General features: G+C 42.9%; 1 protein-coding gene across 1 annotated transcript in view; it reads left to right on the forward strand.

Annotated features, from left to right (window-relative positions):
- Positions 1 to 14,391, forward strand: part of SH3BGR (SH3 domain binding glutamate-rich protein) — a 26,961-nt gene extending 12,570 nt beyond the window's left edge. Inside the window, exons 4-9 of the mRNA XM_009084331.1 lie at positions 6,303 to 6,320; positions 6,399 to 6,491; positions 10,438 to 10,473; positions 13,363 to 13,385; positions 13,451 to 13,567; positions 14,355 to 14,391. Of these exons, the coding sequence (XP_009082579.1) occupies positions 6,303 to 6,320; positions 6,399 to 6,491; positions 10,438 to 10,473; positions 13,363 to 13,385; positions 13,451 to 13,567; positions 14,355 to 14,391 (324 nt within the window). The remainder of the gene's footprint in view (positions 1 to 6,302; positions 6,321 to 6,398; positions 6,492 to 10,437; positions 10,474 to 13,362; positions 13,386 to 13,450; positions 13,568 to 14,354) is intronic.
- Positions 14,392 to 15,791: the final 1,400 nt, after the last annotated feature.

The raw sequence follows: 15,791 nt of genomic DNA on the forward strand, positions 1-15,791 counted from the left end.
AGCAACCTGATCTAGTGAGGAGGTGTCCCTGCCCAGGGCAGGGGGTTGGGACTAGATGATCTGTAAGGTCCATTCCAACCCTTAAATTCTATGATTCTATGAAGTCTCAATGTGGTAAAAAATGCCTAGAAAGCAAATGCCTGTTGACTTGTGGTGATTCCATGCTTTATCTTTGGCTTCTTGTATAAATAATCACCATATTCCAGGGAAAAAAACCCAACAAACAACCCACAATTATTTAAGAAGGGATTAGTAGGAAACCCTGTCACATGTGTCATCATCACCATCTCTTCCACACCTGACTTATTATTCCAGATTTATGCTGTGGAAATCACTGTCATGAGACATCCATTGTACTTATGCTAAGGTCGAGCTGACAGCTGAAGGAGGGGGAAGCAGAGGCAGAGCAGGAAGGTTATTTGTATGACAAAGCACAGCCAACCTCGCATGCAGTGAAGATGCTGAGAAAAAACCTCTGCAGTAACTGCTAAAACCACTTGTGTGTATCTCTCTCAAACTGGAACAGATTCTAAAAGGGAGACAATATAAATCTCACTTTTTACGTGGACTTTTCAAAACCATTCTCACTTTATTTCCACTTTCTGGACTGAAGCCACCACCAAAGCAGCAGTTAATCAGTGTAAATCACACTTGCCTGCTCCTAACAAAAACCTGCCCAGTAAAATGTACCAAACATAATATTTTTAACATTTCCAAGGTTGTCATGAAGTAGGAACTTTAATAGCCTCTGCTGACAGCTGGGGATGAATGAATCCTGAGCAACTGTTCCTTTGCCTCCCAGACATGGTATCCAACAGGACCTTGCATGAAGGAGCAGATAATCTATGAAGTGGGAAGGTGGAAAAATGCAATTTTCTTTATCTCACTGATTCTCCACATCTCTTCTATAATGGCTATAATATGTAATACCTGCAGTTCTTTCAGCCTTTCATGGCTTTGTGGATGTTAATTAAATGAATTCTCACAAGACCCTTGTGAGGTAGGCAAGTAATTTTTATTTCCCTGGGTGGGAGATGGCACAGCTAAAGCAGAAAGTTTAAATCACTCTCCTTATCACACAGGGACTCAGTGTCAAAGACATTGATAACAACTGTGGCTCTCCCCTGGGTGTCTTTTCCGCTGTAGCTTTCAAAGCACTTAGCAAAGGCTCCTTTTTCTCTCTGCTTTTACAGAAGAGGATAAACAGAGACATTTACAATGGTGTTTGACTCCAAATTGCTGCACAGTTGGCAGCAGAGTTGGAGCAGAAGGCAGAGCTCAAGGCAGCTCTTCAGCCAGGTCACCACAATGCAGCAGAGCTCTCTTCTCACTCTGCCTCGTCACTCTCTAGATTAATTTCTTTTGTTGACACACCCACGTTAAAGATGGCAACATTTTATTACCATCGAGCATGATCTCAGGAGAAAGAGCTGTAATGCTCTCAGTTATAAAAATTCTAATTAGAAGAAGACTGACAGAGAAAACACTTAGCTATCTGCAAAAAGAAGGCAGGAAAAAAGCCCCAAGAAAACCCCAAAGAAACGTATTTTTCTTTGGACAGAAATAGGGTTAGGTGGCTACAACTAGTCACCAGTCCTGCAAGTCCAGCATTTACATTAGAGACTTACTCCTTGGTATCAGAGCTGTGATGGTGCCAGAGCTTAATGTGCAAACTGATCTACACTTACAGGGTGAGTCTGGTATGTCTGGGACACATCGAAGTTGTCACCAAGATGCATATTGATTCATGCCACATGTAAAGAAGCTCTGAACACACACAGATATGAAGGAGATCCTTTTTGGATCAGCAGCACTCATGAAAAGTAGTCTTTACACACTGTTATTTAAGTATCCTCTTACAGAAAAGCTGTATTTTTTTTTTTTCAGTAGAAAATAGCAAAACAACAACAAAGTTAACCAGATTGGTTCTGGTTTTTCTACACATCAGTATACTCTGTGTGCTAACTGCAGTGCTGCACTGGGGTCCTCAGCACAGGGAGGAGATCAAGCTGTTGGAGTGAGTCCAGAGGAGGCACCAGGATGGTTAGAGGATGGAGCAGCGCTGCTGGGAGGAAAGGCTGAGAGTTGGGATTGTTCAGCCTGGAGAAGAGAAGCTTTGGGGTGACCTAATTGTGGCCTTCCAGTACTTGAAGGAGCCTAAAAGAAAGATGGAGAGAGACTATTGACAAGGGCCTGGAGGGACAGGACAAGGGCTTCACACTGCCAGAGAGTAGGTTCAGATCAGATATTAGGAAGAAATTCTTTGCTGTGAGGGTAGTGAGGCATTGGCACAGGTTGTCCAGAGCAGCTGTGGCTGCTCCATCCCTGGAAATGTTCAAGACTAGGTTGGATGAAGCTCTGAATAACCTGGTCTAGTGGAAGGTGTCCCTGCTTAGGGCAAGGGATTGGAACTAGATGATCTTTAAGGTCCCTTCCAACCCAAACCATTCTGGGATTCTAAGATCCTGTGATTCTCTGACACCAAGTACACCTGTAGCCTTGAAGGATGCTCTGTGCCCACAAAACTCAGTGACATTACAGGAGATCAGTACATATTTGTGGTACTTCAGAAATGGTCAAGTAGCTCACATCATCCTCCCCATCACACTGGTTCTCCTGTTTTCTAAAGCATCATTTAACAGGGCTGAGTAGCACAGTTTTGTGTGCCTATGAGAAGAAGCACAAATAGTGCTTGTGTTAATAAGTAATTTAGCTTATTGATATGAAATACCTGCTCACCTGAAGGAATATCTGCTGTACAATACCTCTAAACACATTTCAGGGCAGGCTGAATGGATTTTAAGAGCAGCTGTACCTTATGCCTGCCCCAAAGATCACTCCAATTAGTGATAGATTTCTGAAAGTTCCCTTTTAATCTTGGATTAGTGGCAGGAACAGTGATGTCCCAACAGGATACATGTGCACATTTGAGCTCTAATCACTGTGGTTTGTATATTTGGGACCAGGTGTGACAGTCTCAGTTGCCTAAAAATTTTGATATGTTTCTTTTTAAAGCCATAATCACTTGTATGCTTAGTCTGAGTCTCAGGGAACTCAGTGGTTTACTCGAGCTGAGGGTCTGTTTCCAAATACTGTATATACTTAAAGCCTTAATCTTAGTATTCTTCCTCTTAATATCTGGAATCTTGATATCCCAGAATCTGTAGATACTTGAGCTTCAGTCTTTTACTGGAAGAAAGATTCTACTGAGACTGTTTTGAATTACAAATTTACAGTATGTGCATTTCATTTAAAGAGAAAATGACCTGTCAGCCAATCTTTATAAATGGTGCTTCGTTTTGAATTAGCTGAAAATTAAATCTTATGTTTCTATGAAGAGGGAGTGCCACGATGATGTTCCAAATGTCAGAGTTCTCCATATAATTAACAAGAACTGTGTGTATGTGTGTGTGTGTGTGTTCTGGCTAATAACATGCCGCTTCTACAGTTCAGATCTTTCAGCTACTACTCTTTTTTTTTTTTGCCCTGTGATCTGAGTAAGTATGTGATTCATCTAAGAGACTTTTACACAATGGGTTCATTTTAATTAGAATGCAATCTTTGGTCTTTATGTCTTTGATTTATCTACTGAGCACATGGATTTTAAAATGAAATGTTAATATTCATGCCAAAAATAAATATCAAACTAATTTCCAGGCCAGGTTGGATGAGGCTTGGAGCAACCTGGGCTAGTGGAAGGTGTCCCTGCCTATGGTGGGGTTGGAACTGGATGATCTGTAAGGTCCATTCCAACCCTTAAATTCTATGATTCTATGATATTAATCCTAAATTTTTTTTTTAGCTTGTAGGGGAAAAACAAAAGAAGACAAACATGTGTCTGTATAGCTCTCTTTTTGGTAACAATGCCACCAGCCTCAGAGTGCAGTGAGCCCACACTTTATGTGTACGTGAAATGAGATGGTATTGCCAGAAAAATAAATTGTCTTTTCTCCTTCCTCTGGCTCCTCCTGCTCACTCCCATCTGCTCATTCCTCTCCCTGAGCATCCCCTGTGTGCTGGCAACACCCTTCATGCAGCTGCGTAACAGAGTGTGCAAATGGGGTGAGAGAGAAATGTTTGGCTTTTTAAAGCTTTAATCTTGATCAGCCTCCTGCTCATGTTTGAGAAGAAGAAGAACTTAGGAGCCTTTGTGCCCATTCTCTTTTCACTGTGAGTTCCTTACATGTAAAACTTATTTTCCGTGATTCAGGAGAAAATTGCCAAAAGAGCAGCAAGTCTTACAGACAGGCAAGTTTCAGGAAAAAGATCAAAATGCAGAAGTATTTTATCCATCATTTTGTCATAGTATTTGCTTCCAAGCATTCCTAAGCTTCCTTCTATCATTTTTGTCCCCATCCTCAGAGCTGGAGGGAGCAGGAGCAGAAGGACATGTCTGATGTCACACACCATGTCATGGGACAAAGATCCCTAAGCCAGTGCTCATCCCAGTGCTCTCTGGGGATAAAGCCCAGCTAGCTATGCCAGGGCTATGCTTCTGCAGGCTAAGTGCACTGGCTGAGGGAATCATCTATGCTGGGGGCACTGGAGGAGGATTCGTGAAGCTTAAAGGACAGGGGGTCATGGCTGGGGAATTTTCTTTAACTGTAGAGACAAATGAAATTATGGAAAAGCAGTAAAACCCAAAGCCACCAGGTGGATGAGTTGTAAGGGCTCTGTCACAGGGCTGAGGAAGGAGCTTGTCTTTTATCAGGGATGTGCTGCTTTGCCCAAAGCATTTAGGGCTCAGGATGGCACAGCACAGGAGCTCCCCTGAGCCCAGTTCTCTGTTGCCAGAGGAAATCTCACAGGCAACACCTCTCAGAAGTAGTCAAATTTCCTTCTACTGAATTAGGCCCTTTGCCTCAGCTTGTCTACCAAATCTCTTCCAAAAATCTCACACTGATGATGGTTAGAAATTTTCTTCACACTACTCATTTTGCATCTACCTCAGTGCTCCTCCTTATCCCATCCCTCCCTGATGTTTATTCTGATCTATTTTGAGAGTGCCATCATATCCCCTCCCAGAGTTACTTGCAGTAGATTAAAGTAATGAAGCTTTTTTTGTCACCCTTTCATAAGACAGGCTCTCCACTCCCTCAGATGTTCCTGCAGCCCTTCTGCACCTGTTCCAGTCTGGATTTCTCTGTCTTGAGCCTGAGGGACTGGGATGGTACAGAGCTATCCAAAGGAGGAGGTTTTGCCTCATCTCATACATCTGAGGATCACATTTATTACCTCTTTCACTATCCCATCATGTTCATGGCTCAGTTATTCTGTGCTGATTTAAATATATCCATCTTTTCTTCCTTGGTGGTCATTAACTAACAAGTTCCCAAAGTGCAATAGAAAAATCAGTTTCCAATCTCTGACCCAGAACTGCCTGTCCCAAATAATGTGACTTTGCTCATCATGCTGTTGCATTTCATCCTATTTCTGCTGTTCCACTCGAGGCCTTACAGGGCCTCCTTTCATCTGACACAGTGTGTGAGCCACTGTGACCTTTCCCAGCCACCTGGCTGCAAGGACACCAGGACTTCAAATAAAGAGCCTTCTAGGAGGTGCTTGGTCACAGTGCTGGAATAAATAGATTTGATTGAACTTGTGGGAACAGTTTCCTGATGTTTCTAAGCAAGAAAGGGAAGAGATTATATATGAAATCCTTTATAACTTCTATTTTTCTGTAGCTTCTTGATGATGTTTAATTGGAATTCATGCTGGTGAAAAAAGCTTCTTTTCCTGAAGCTCAAATGTGCCATCAGGGTGAACATCAGTTTCTACTGAATACCCACAGAAAAGTTAGAGGATCTGCTATGCTGAGAAGTGCTTGAGTTCATAGAATCATAGATTCAACCTGGTTGGAAAAGACCTCCAAGATCATCAAGTCCAACCCTACCGTGGTCACTAGACCATGGCACTAAGTGCCACATCCAGTCTCAGCTTGAAAACCTCCAGGGATGGTGAATCCACCACCTCCCTGGGCAGCACATTCCAGTGCCTGAGCACTCTCTCTGGAAAAAAACTCTTCCTAACATCTAACCTAAACCTCCTCTGTCAGACCTTGGGTCTGTGCCCTGTTTTCCCTACCCAAACCCTATGTTTTCCCTGGTCAAACCCAAACAGATTAACATGCCACCAAGTGTTCCTTTCACAGGTGAAATATGCCCTGAAAAGGTATATTTTCATTTGAGCGCTGAAGCAAAATTAGAAAAAAAACCACCTCCCAAAATGGTAAAGTCAAGAATGTTATAGAAATGAATTATTATGTGCTCTGAGGCTAATAATGGTTTTTCCTTTGCTGCCAGGAGACTGAAAAGTCTGATGCCACAGAAGAGAAGTCAGATGCTGTGGATGAAAAGTCTGATACCACAGAAGAGAAGGCTGATGCCAAGGATGAAAAGTCTGCTGCCACAGAGGAAACTGAGGCACACACAGAAGACAAGGCAGATGAAGAGGCTCCTGAAGAGGCTCAGTCACCATCAGAAGATCAACAGGTAATTTTTCCTTTCTCTTTGTGATCTGAGAGTTGAACCTGTGCTACTGACATCAAACATAAACCTACAGGCCCTTCTGTTAAGCCTCAGGGTGGCAAGACTGATTGCAGAGTGGTCCTGCTTGTCTTTTGCATGCATTTTCTTTGATACCAGGATGATACAAAACCTAGATAGCACTCCAGGGAACTTTGCTCTGAATCCTGAAGAACAGCAGCTGCCTTTATTTAACAGTTTCCTTTTGCCACTTGTTACCATAAGCTTTGTATAGTTGTTATTTTTCTGATGGCCATTTGGAACCAGACTCTAGTTATTGAGAATAATTTAGGACTAGACATCTGAGTGCTGGAAAAAAAATTTGCTGCTATCAATGGGCAGCATCTGCAGTGCTCATAAATCTGGCTGTTAATGCTTGTTGCAGATCTGGCAGTGTCTTCTCCAGGCCATGCAAAGTCCCCTGGGCAGTGCAGGAACAGAGAGCAGTGCTTGCCTTTCTGCCTGCATCATGGTCTGATATTACAGCCACATGGGCAGATCTCAAACTGCAGTACAATTTGGCATTTCAGGATGGGTTGATTTTGATACTGCAGTGTCAGGTGATTCCTCCCAGGGAGTCATGTCTACTGCTGCATCAAGCACTCAACTCATCAGGTTCTTTTGTGGCTTGGTGATCCCTTTGGTCCTAGGGGAATATCTGTCACAAATGCATCTTCTCTTTCATTGAAGACCAAAACAAACAGGTTTTGTGGTTTATTTTTGGGTTTGTTTTTTTTTTTTTCATCTAGCTGCAATGTTTTCCCAGAGGAAGCACCTCTGTAAGCCTTTCCCCATCACCCTTCTTAACAATGACTGAACCAGACACTGTGGGGCTGGAAAATCCCTTTTGCACAGTCTCCTGCAAGTCTCAGGCACTGGGAAGTCCCATCTATTATTTGAAAATGCTGAGGAGGAGAGACAGTTCCTAGTGAGAACCTTAAATTTGTCTTTACATTATATCCAAGTGCTTCTCATGTCTCTCAATCTCAGCTGACATGTGAGTGCCATCACATATCTTTTCCTTTGGCTCTTCAGAGAAGCCCAGCACAAAAGTGCAGTGCATCCCCTGGCTGGATTGGGTTACTTGCCATCCTGGCTGGCAGTCTGCTCTAATGTTTTTCAAATGAGAACAGAATGCTGGAACATGTCTGCAAATGTGTCAAGCAGCTGTGTATGAAAGGTTTTGCAATGACCTAATGCAGCACCACTCCTATACAACCAGCACCTTGCTCCATTTCTCACGGAGTGGATTGGGGCTGGAAGTGAAAAATAGATTCTCCTTCAGTTTTCCAGGGAGAGGAGAGAGAAAAATATCCACTTTTTTCACCCTGTTCCAGCACCCACTTCCCATGTCACCTAGGACAAATCTCTTTCAGAGACATGGCATGTGTCCTCTTCGTTATAGTTCATCCCAATTATCACTTCTGTTGGGATGGCATGAATCATTCTGTAGGAATTCTGGTATTCTCATTCACTACAGACAGCACACAGAGGACAAGTTTAGATGAGAAGAACAACTTTGAGGCAGCTACAGCAAGATTAATTCCACCTTTTGCCTCTATATCTCATTTTACACTTATAAAAGAAAGTTAGAAAAACATTTCCTTACTTGGACAGGGTTTTATGAAGGTAAATACATTTAAAGATTGTCAGATTGCCATTGGAGTGTCTCCACTGGATGTTAAGTCCTAAAAGATACAGGTAGTATGAACACAAAGAATTAGAAAGTGGCAGTTTTATGTTCTGTGTCTGAATTAATATGCCAGTGGGAATCTACTATTGGAATTTTGGCCTTATTTAGCACTGCTTCAAACCACCTCAGAAATGACTCCCTTATGTGAGGTGTAACCAAGCTTTTCTCCAGTGGCTTTGCAGGAGAAATGCCAGTGCTTTGGAAAAAATTCTAGGAGAGTCTTGGCAAGGTAAAGTTATCTCAGTCTTTGCCAATGAACATAAGACAGATAACAAAATCAGCTGTGACTGTCTCAGCTGTGACACTGCACGGAGGGTCCCAGGTAGCAAGAATGGAAGGTGATGGTCAGTGTGGGTATGTGTGGAGGCTGTAGGTCTCTCCTACCCTTCTGGGAGATGCAGGTGTCCAGAAAGCTCCAGTTATTTGTCCCAGGCTGGTGTGACACTGAGGAAACCAGTGAGGGACCTCAATCCCCCTGAGAAAGACAACTTCTCAAGCCAGCAGTTGCCTCCTGCAGCAGATTGTTCTTCACACACTTCACATGAGACTCCTCAGGCTCCAGCAGCTCCAGCCCCTCATCCACACGAATGTCCAAGGAAATAGAAACTCCCTCACATAGATCCAGTAGGAAGTTTCAGGGACAGGTTTCAGCCTGGGTCACCAAGGGACAGCTGCACTAGGATTTCTTTAGATTGTGAATTTTTATTCCACCTATTAAACCTGTTACACACTTCATCACTTCATCAAACATATCCTTAACTTCTTCCTAATATTTGCACAGAATCATAGAATGTTAAAGGGTTGGAATGGAGCTTAGAGATCATTCAGCCCCAACCCCTGCCCTGGGCAGGGACACCTCCCACCAGAGCAGGTTGCTCAAGGCTCATCCAACCTGGCTGTGAACACTGCCAGGGTTGGGGCAGCCACAGCCTCCCTGGGCAACCTGGGCCAGTGTCTCACCACCCTCACAGGGAAAACCTCTTCCTAATATCTAACATAAATATCCCTCTTTCAATTTATCCCATTACTCCTTGTCCTATCACTGCAGTTTCTAACAAAGAGGTCCCTCTGCAGCTTCCCTGGAGCCCCTTCAGATCCTGGAAAGGCTTCCTTTGGATACTGATACTTTTTCATTCCTAATTCCCATTCTTCGATGGAGAAGGTTGAGGAACCATTTTGTTTGGATACAGTGTCCCCTTTTCTTGCTTTTTCTGCCCCTTTGATTTTGAGTTGCTTGAGGAGAAGTCTGTGAGCTCCTGTGCACATGGCACACAGGAGCTCTGCTGGTCACTAGATGTGCTGGTAATAATTTTTCTGTGTTTTCACTATCTGGTTTTCACTTCAGATTTTAGCTTGGAGGTTAGAATATTTGTTAAGTAATGTCCCAGTTAAATCAGTTTGCAGTACAGATTAGGCTCCCTTCAGGGCAGAATTATTTTAGAAACATGTTCAAAAATCATATGATAATGCAAGTCTGTATCCTGTCTCAGCAATTCCCCAGGCCATATATAAACCCTGGCACTGTAGCTCATTCCCTTATCTCAACTCTATGCAAACTCCTATCAACCACTCTTCCTTCTGCTTGGAACTTGCTATTTGCCCCTTCTCTTTGGGAATTTGTGGAAGATTAGCTCTTTCCCCCAACAACCAGCTTAGGCTCTTACATTAAATTCTATTCACTGTAAAATTTTATTTTTTCCTCTTTCATCTCTCTCCTCACTTGTGCTCAATCTACAGGCTAAAACCAGCTTGTATTATTCCTTCTTCCCCAGCACTGTTGAGCCAAGGCATCTGTTCCAGCCTACAACACTTAGCAGAATGGCAAGTCAGATTCTGAGTGGTGATACAGAACATAGACAAGACTCTGTATAATTCTGATTTAACTTTCATTCTGCAGACCAGCTAATTACCAGCAAACCCCACAAAAACTCCACAGGAACAGGCAAACAAACCCCCAGCTCTAACACTTTGCTTGTCAATGAAGCAGATTTGATTGGAAGTAACTGAGAAAAAAAAAAAGGAGCTGAATATAATGATTTTATAGCCCTTTTTTCCAGCATAAAAGCTTAGCTTAAATGTGCTTTGTGAGTTAATCTGGAGGACATTATCCCAAAATGAATCCACTGAAATCCACATAATTTCCCTAAATTCAGTGTTTAATTTCTGCTGTGTTTTGCCTGTAGGACCTCTAATATCCTTTCTTTTGTATCTCTTCTATAGGAAGACAAGGGAGAACATGCAGCAAGAGATGTAAGTGTACTTGGACGTTTTAATTTCATGTTTTGTTTGTGTGTATGCAATTCCTTTTCAGTCCCATTGCTTCACTCAACAGTTAGCAAATTCTCATTCATGCAACTCAATCTAAATCATGTTCTGCTAGAGATAACAATTGATCATATCATGCTTTTATTGTCTGAGAACAAAGATAGGCCTTTAATCATTAAAAACTGTAAAGGGAAGCGAAATTGTCTTTCACAGATTTTTCAGTAATATTTGACAAGGACTCCCAAGACCACTCTATCCATGACAATCACTAGCTGACACTATGCTGATTGCATTGCAGGGTTGTGAGTATGAAAGATTCGTTCTGACAATTTAGCCACTTCTGCCAATAAAAGAGATGTTTTCCCTGCCAGAATTTGTAAGACCTAGGTGCAAATCCTCATGCAATTTCCTTGTTTTCCCAGCATTGCAAGTTTATGCCTTGAATACTGTTCAGCATTCCCAGTAGAACTAGAGATCACTTTAGGCTATTTTTCACTACAAACCTGGAATTAATAAGAGGACACATCCACATCTTCCCACTTCCAAACTGCAGTACATGCAGATATCTGTGTGTACACATACCATGACGCTGTTAGAGCTATGGATGGGGCACTTTGGCAGATGAAATGGAATCACAGAATCACCAAGGTGGGAAGAGACCTTCAGGCTCATCCAGTCCAACCATCACCTCGGCACCACCAGAATCACCCCTAAACCATGTCCCCAGGGGCCACATCCAGATGCCTCTGGGACACTTACAGAGATGGTGACTCCACCACCTCCCTGGGCAGCTCATCCCACGGCCTGATCACTCTTGCAGGGAAAATATTGTCTCTAATTTCTAATCTGAACCTCCCCTGGAGCAATTTAAGGCCATTTCCTCTCATCCTTTCACTTGGGACACAACAGAAGAGACCAACTCACACCTCACTGCAACTTCCAGTTGGGGAGTTGTAGGGAGCAATGATCGCTCCTGATTTTCCTCTTCTCCAGACTAAATACCACCAATTCCCTCAGGAGCTCCTCAGAAGACATGTCAAAAGACCCTAAAGCTTCTGGGCCCATGGGCAAGGCTTGGGGATTCCTGGTGAGGCTGTTGTGGGCCATCAATGCCATTTAGTTGCTCCCTGGCACCATCAGTTAATGCTTCAAGCAGGACAAATACCCTTTTTTTTGCTGTAAAAATGAATTGAGATGAATTTTGGATGGAAGCTGTTAATATCTGAAAGATGTCTCTTGTCTGTGTGCTCACCTGGCCCTGTTTCAAAGAGTGCTCATGAAAGGCACCTTTCCCAGGGGGAGATGCTGAAAGAGGCAATATTCCTTTGGCACAAGAACTGCTAATCCCACTGACCTGTTCATATTACATTTCTGGGTTTGCAGGGATGATCCCTTAGTGCAATGGTTTGTCCTGAAAACCAACAATTTAAACCAGGAATCTGATTCCAACAGATCCATTCCCAAGCACATGTTTAAAGAGGATTTTACCTCACTGACTCTGGAGGTGTCTAAGAGGAAAACTGAAGGTCTGTGCTGCTCCTATATGACCTGCAGTGCTCACTGAAACTTATTATGTATTCTTTGATTGATTGATTATGCCAGGAAGAAATTCACATCACTTTTGCAGCCCAGGCAGTCTCTGAAGTTATGACATTTTGAGATAAAGCTTATTTATACACTCAGGATGCCTTTGGGCAGGAGTTTGGGGGAAGGGAAGGAGCAGAGGAGCCTACAATGCAATTTTCAGTTGTTTTCAGAACTACACTTCAAAGCTTCATTTACTCTTGAAAGACAATAAGCACAGATTGTTGTCTGTGTTACACAAATGCAGATAACTGTTCATTTGGTTGACTGCAGCAAAGGGCTGTTGTCTTTAAATTGGGCCATTTCTCCTGCATAAAAGGGAGAACTCAGAACATTTGAAACAGAAACAATATGTATTACTAGACTCCAAATGGTTGTTAGATTATTCAGGAGTCTAGTTCCTGTGCCATAAACCTTTACTTGATTACTGCTGCAAGAAATCATATCATTAAAAATACTAAATGTTTTGTAATATTTACATTCATTTCATATTCTCATTTTGATCTCGGGCATCTATTTGCAGCTTAACCATGTTCTAACCTCCCTTAGAAGAGCGTTCTTATATTCCAGCCCTTTCCTATTTACACCACAAACTAAAGCCCTGGAATATCAGGATTTTGGGGCTGATACTGTTTAAAATCTTTGTCAGTGACCTGGACAGTGGATTGAGTCACCCTCAGCAAGTTCTCTGAGCACACCAAGTGTGTGGGGCAGTCACAGCTGGAGGGAAGGGATGGCACATCCAGAGGGACCTGGACAGGCTGGAGAGGTGGAACAATGCAAACCTCATGGACTATAACAAAATGAAGTGCAAGGTCCTATATCTGGGCCAGGGCAATCTCAGGCACAGCTACAGGTTGGGTGGGGAAGGAATTGAAACCAGCAGTGAGGAGAAAGACTTGGGAGTGACAGTGGATGAGAAGCTCAGCATGAGCTGCAGTGTGAGCTCAGCCCAGAGACCAATGGAATCCTGGGCTGCATCCACAGCAGTGTGGGCAGCAGGTCAAGGGAGGTGATTCTTCCCCTCTGCTCTGCTCTGTGAGCCCCACCTGGAATACTGCACACAGTTCTGGTGTCCCCAACATCAGAAGGACATGGAACTGTTGGAGCAAGGCCAGAGGAGGCCACAAAGTTGATTAAGAGGACTGGAAGTGTCCCTGCCCATGGCAGAAGGTTGGGACTAGATGATCTTTAAGGTCCATTCCCGCCCTTAAATTCTATGATTCTATGATTTAAAGCCCTACACATCACTTTTCTCTTCTAATTTTTGATCTCAAATAATATTGCATTTCTTAGAAACAGAAGAGTTACAAAAGCAGAACTCTGCATTTCAAGGCTATTTATTATTACTTCAAGTCCTTTGTGGTAACTACAGTTAATTTCTGTCCAAAAGGAAGAAGAAGAGAAGCAGGAAGAAGGAGAAGCAAAGGAAGAGGAGGAGGAGCAAGAAGAGTCTTAGTACAGTTCCCTATGCCACATTGTTTCTTGAACAGGTTTTCAGGTAACTGTTAACATATTGAGCACAGATTCTAAATGTTCTTAAAGTAACATAAGCTTGAAAAATTTGTACCTACTGTTGCTGAGGAGTCAGTGAACCTACATGAAGGGCCCAACTGATGGGCAAGAAGTGCACTTAACTGTTAGACTCATTGCAGCTTCTCTTTCATCTGGAACATGAATTTGTTCCTCTTCTCTCTTACTCAGCTGCTGATTTCACTGAAACTTTTAGGAGCCTCAGGTCTCAAATGAAGCCTTGTCTCAAATTTAGTTGAAATGTTAAAAACACCCAAATCCTTGGAAGGGAGAGGAGCCTGACCAGAAATATGGCACGGTATAAAATTACTGAAAATGGGCCAAATTTCAAACCTTCAACCAGGAAACATCTGGCAGGGACAATTTGTGCCTGCACAGATGTGTGAGCATCCAGCATTGCTCAAGTTTTGTCAGCATGTGGTTTCAGATTTAATTTGCAGGTCTTCTTATTCCTCCTACTGTCTCTTCTCCTCTGCACTGAAATACAGATTGATCACTTTAAGACCAGGCTGGATGAGACCTTGAGCAACCTGTGAGGAGTTATTCTTAAATTCTATTATTATCTGTGGAATCCCAGTTCCTGAACAGAAGAGAAGATCCATCACTTCTTTCATACTACTTCTCCCAAATCTGTGTCCTCTGTTATATGGGAATGAATTCATCCCAGTGTTGTCCTGTGTTTAGATGTAACATCACAGAAGCAGTGCTGAGTTCTAATCTAATTTCCCTTTTTCTTTTTTTTTTTTGTTTTTCAGGAAGAACAAGCTGGAGCAGCCTTGCCAAAGAAAATAAAAGCAAGCAAAACACCACTACCTTTTGTGCCTGTAGACTTATGAACATATAAATCCCCAACAGAACACAGACACCACTCTGTTCTACCTGTGCCCTTTATATATATATTTGATATTCCAATTGCTTGTTAAAATGGATCTTATGTCTGACAGATGATATTTCAGTCGATTGTTATGTATTGGATTAGTATTGTCCATGTCACCTTTTAGATTGTAAACTCCTCAGGGCAGGAACCATGTCTTTCTCCATGTTTATATACTGCCAAACACGTTGCTGCCACTCAGCAGGCAACTGTACTCACACCAGTGACGTCTTGAGAAGAAAAGAAATTCAGCACTGAAAACTGCAAAGAGGCTTCCTGTGTACAAGTCATGTGAGTCACTTCTCCCTCAGCTGGCATTTGAAAATGATTGAGATTCCCATTGTGCAGCAAATAAATGTGTCTTCTGTCATATCTGTCCTTTGTCTGCAAAAGCAATAGTTTAACTCCCATATGCAGATATTTTCTCCGTTATTATGGTTGTTGGACATGCGAAGTCATGGAATCATAGAATCCCAGAATGGTTTGGGTTGGAAGGGGAACTTAAAGATCATTTAGTTCCAGCTCTCTGCCATTGGCAGGGACACCTTCCACCAGCCCAGGCTGCTCCAAGCTCCATCCAACCTGCCATGAGCATCTCCAGGGATGGAGCAGCCACAGCTTCTCTGGGCAACCTGTGCCAGTGCCTCAGCACCTCACAGGGAAGAATTTCTTCCTAATATCTAATCTATGCCTACTCTCTGTCAGTGTGAAGCCATTGCCTCTTATCCTGTCACTCCAGACCCTTGTAAATAGTCTCTCTCCATATTTCTTATGGGCTCCTTCAAGTCCTGGAAGGCTGCAATGAAAGCCTCCTCTTCTCCAGGCTGAACCCTCCCAATTCCCTCAGCCTTTCCTCACTGTAGAGCTGCTCAATCCTCTGATCATCTTGGTGCCTCCTCTGGATTCACTCCAACACGTCAATGTCCTTCCAAAATCATCAGCTCAACATGCAGCAGTGGCCAAGACCCAGGAAAATGCTAGGAACTGTCAGCAGGACAGCAGGGCTCTGCTGCCATATAAAGTCTTGCTGAATTGACATCTTATGCACTTTGTGCAGTCTGGTCTCTGGAAAGATGTAGTGGCACAAGAGGGTACAAAGAGGATGGAAACAGCTGCTCCATAAGGAGTCTGAAAAAACTCCTCAATTTGGAGACGAAGCCCAGGCAAAATCAAAAAGGCAGTGAATAAGGCAAAAGCAGAACTGTGCATCAAAAAATTCTGCAATACTAGAATAAAGATGAGTATACACAGTGAAATTAGTAGATCAGTTTAAAAGAGAGTGAGGCAGGAAAATATTGGGCAATGCTAGGAACAGGAG

Source organism: Acanthisitta chloris, unplaced genomic scaffold, assembly GCF_000695815.1.
Source record: "Acanthisitta chloris isolate BGI_N310 unplaced genomic scaffold, ASM69581v1 scaffold5081, whole genome shotgun sequence".
NCBI classification, from domain to species: domain Eukaryota; kingdom Metazoa; phylum Chordata; class Aves; order Passeriformes; family Acanthisittidae; genus Acanthisitta; species Acanthisitta chloris.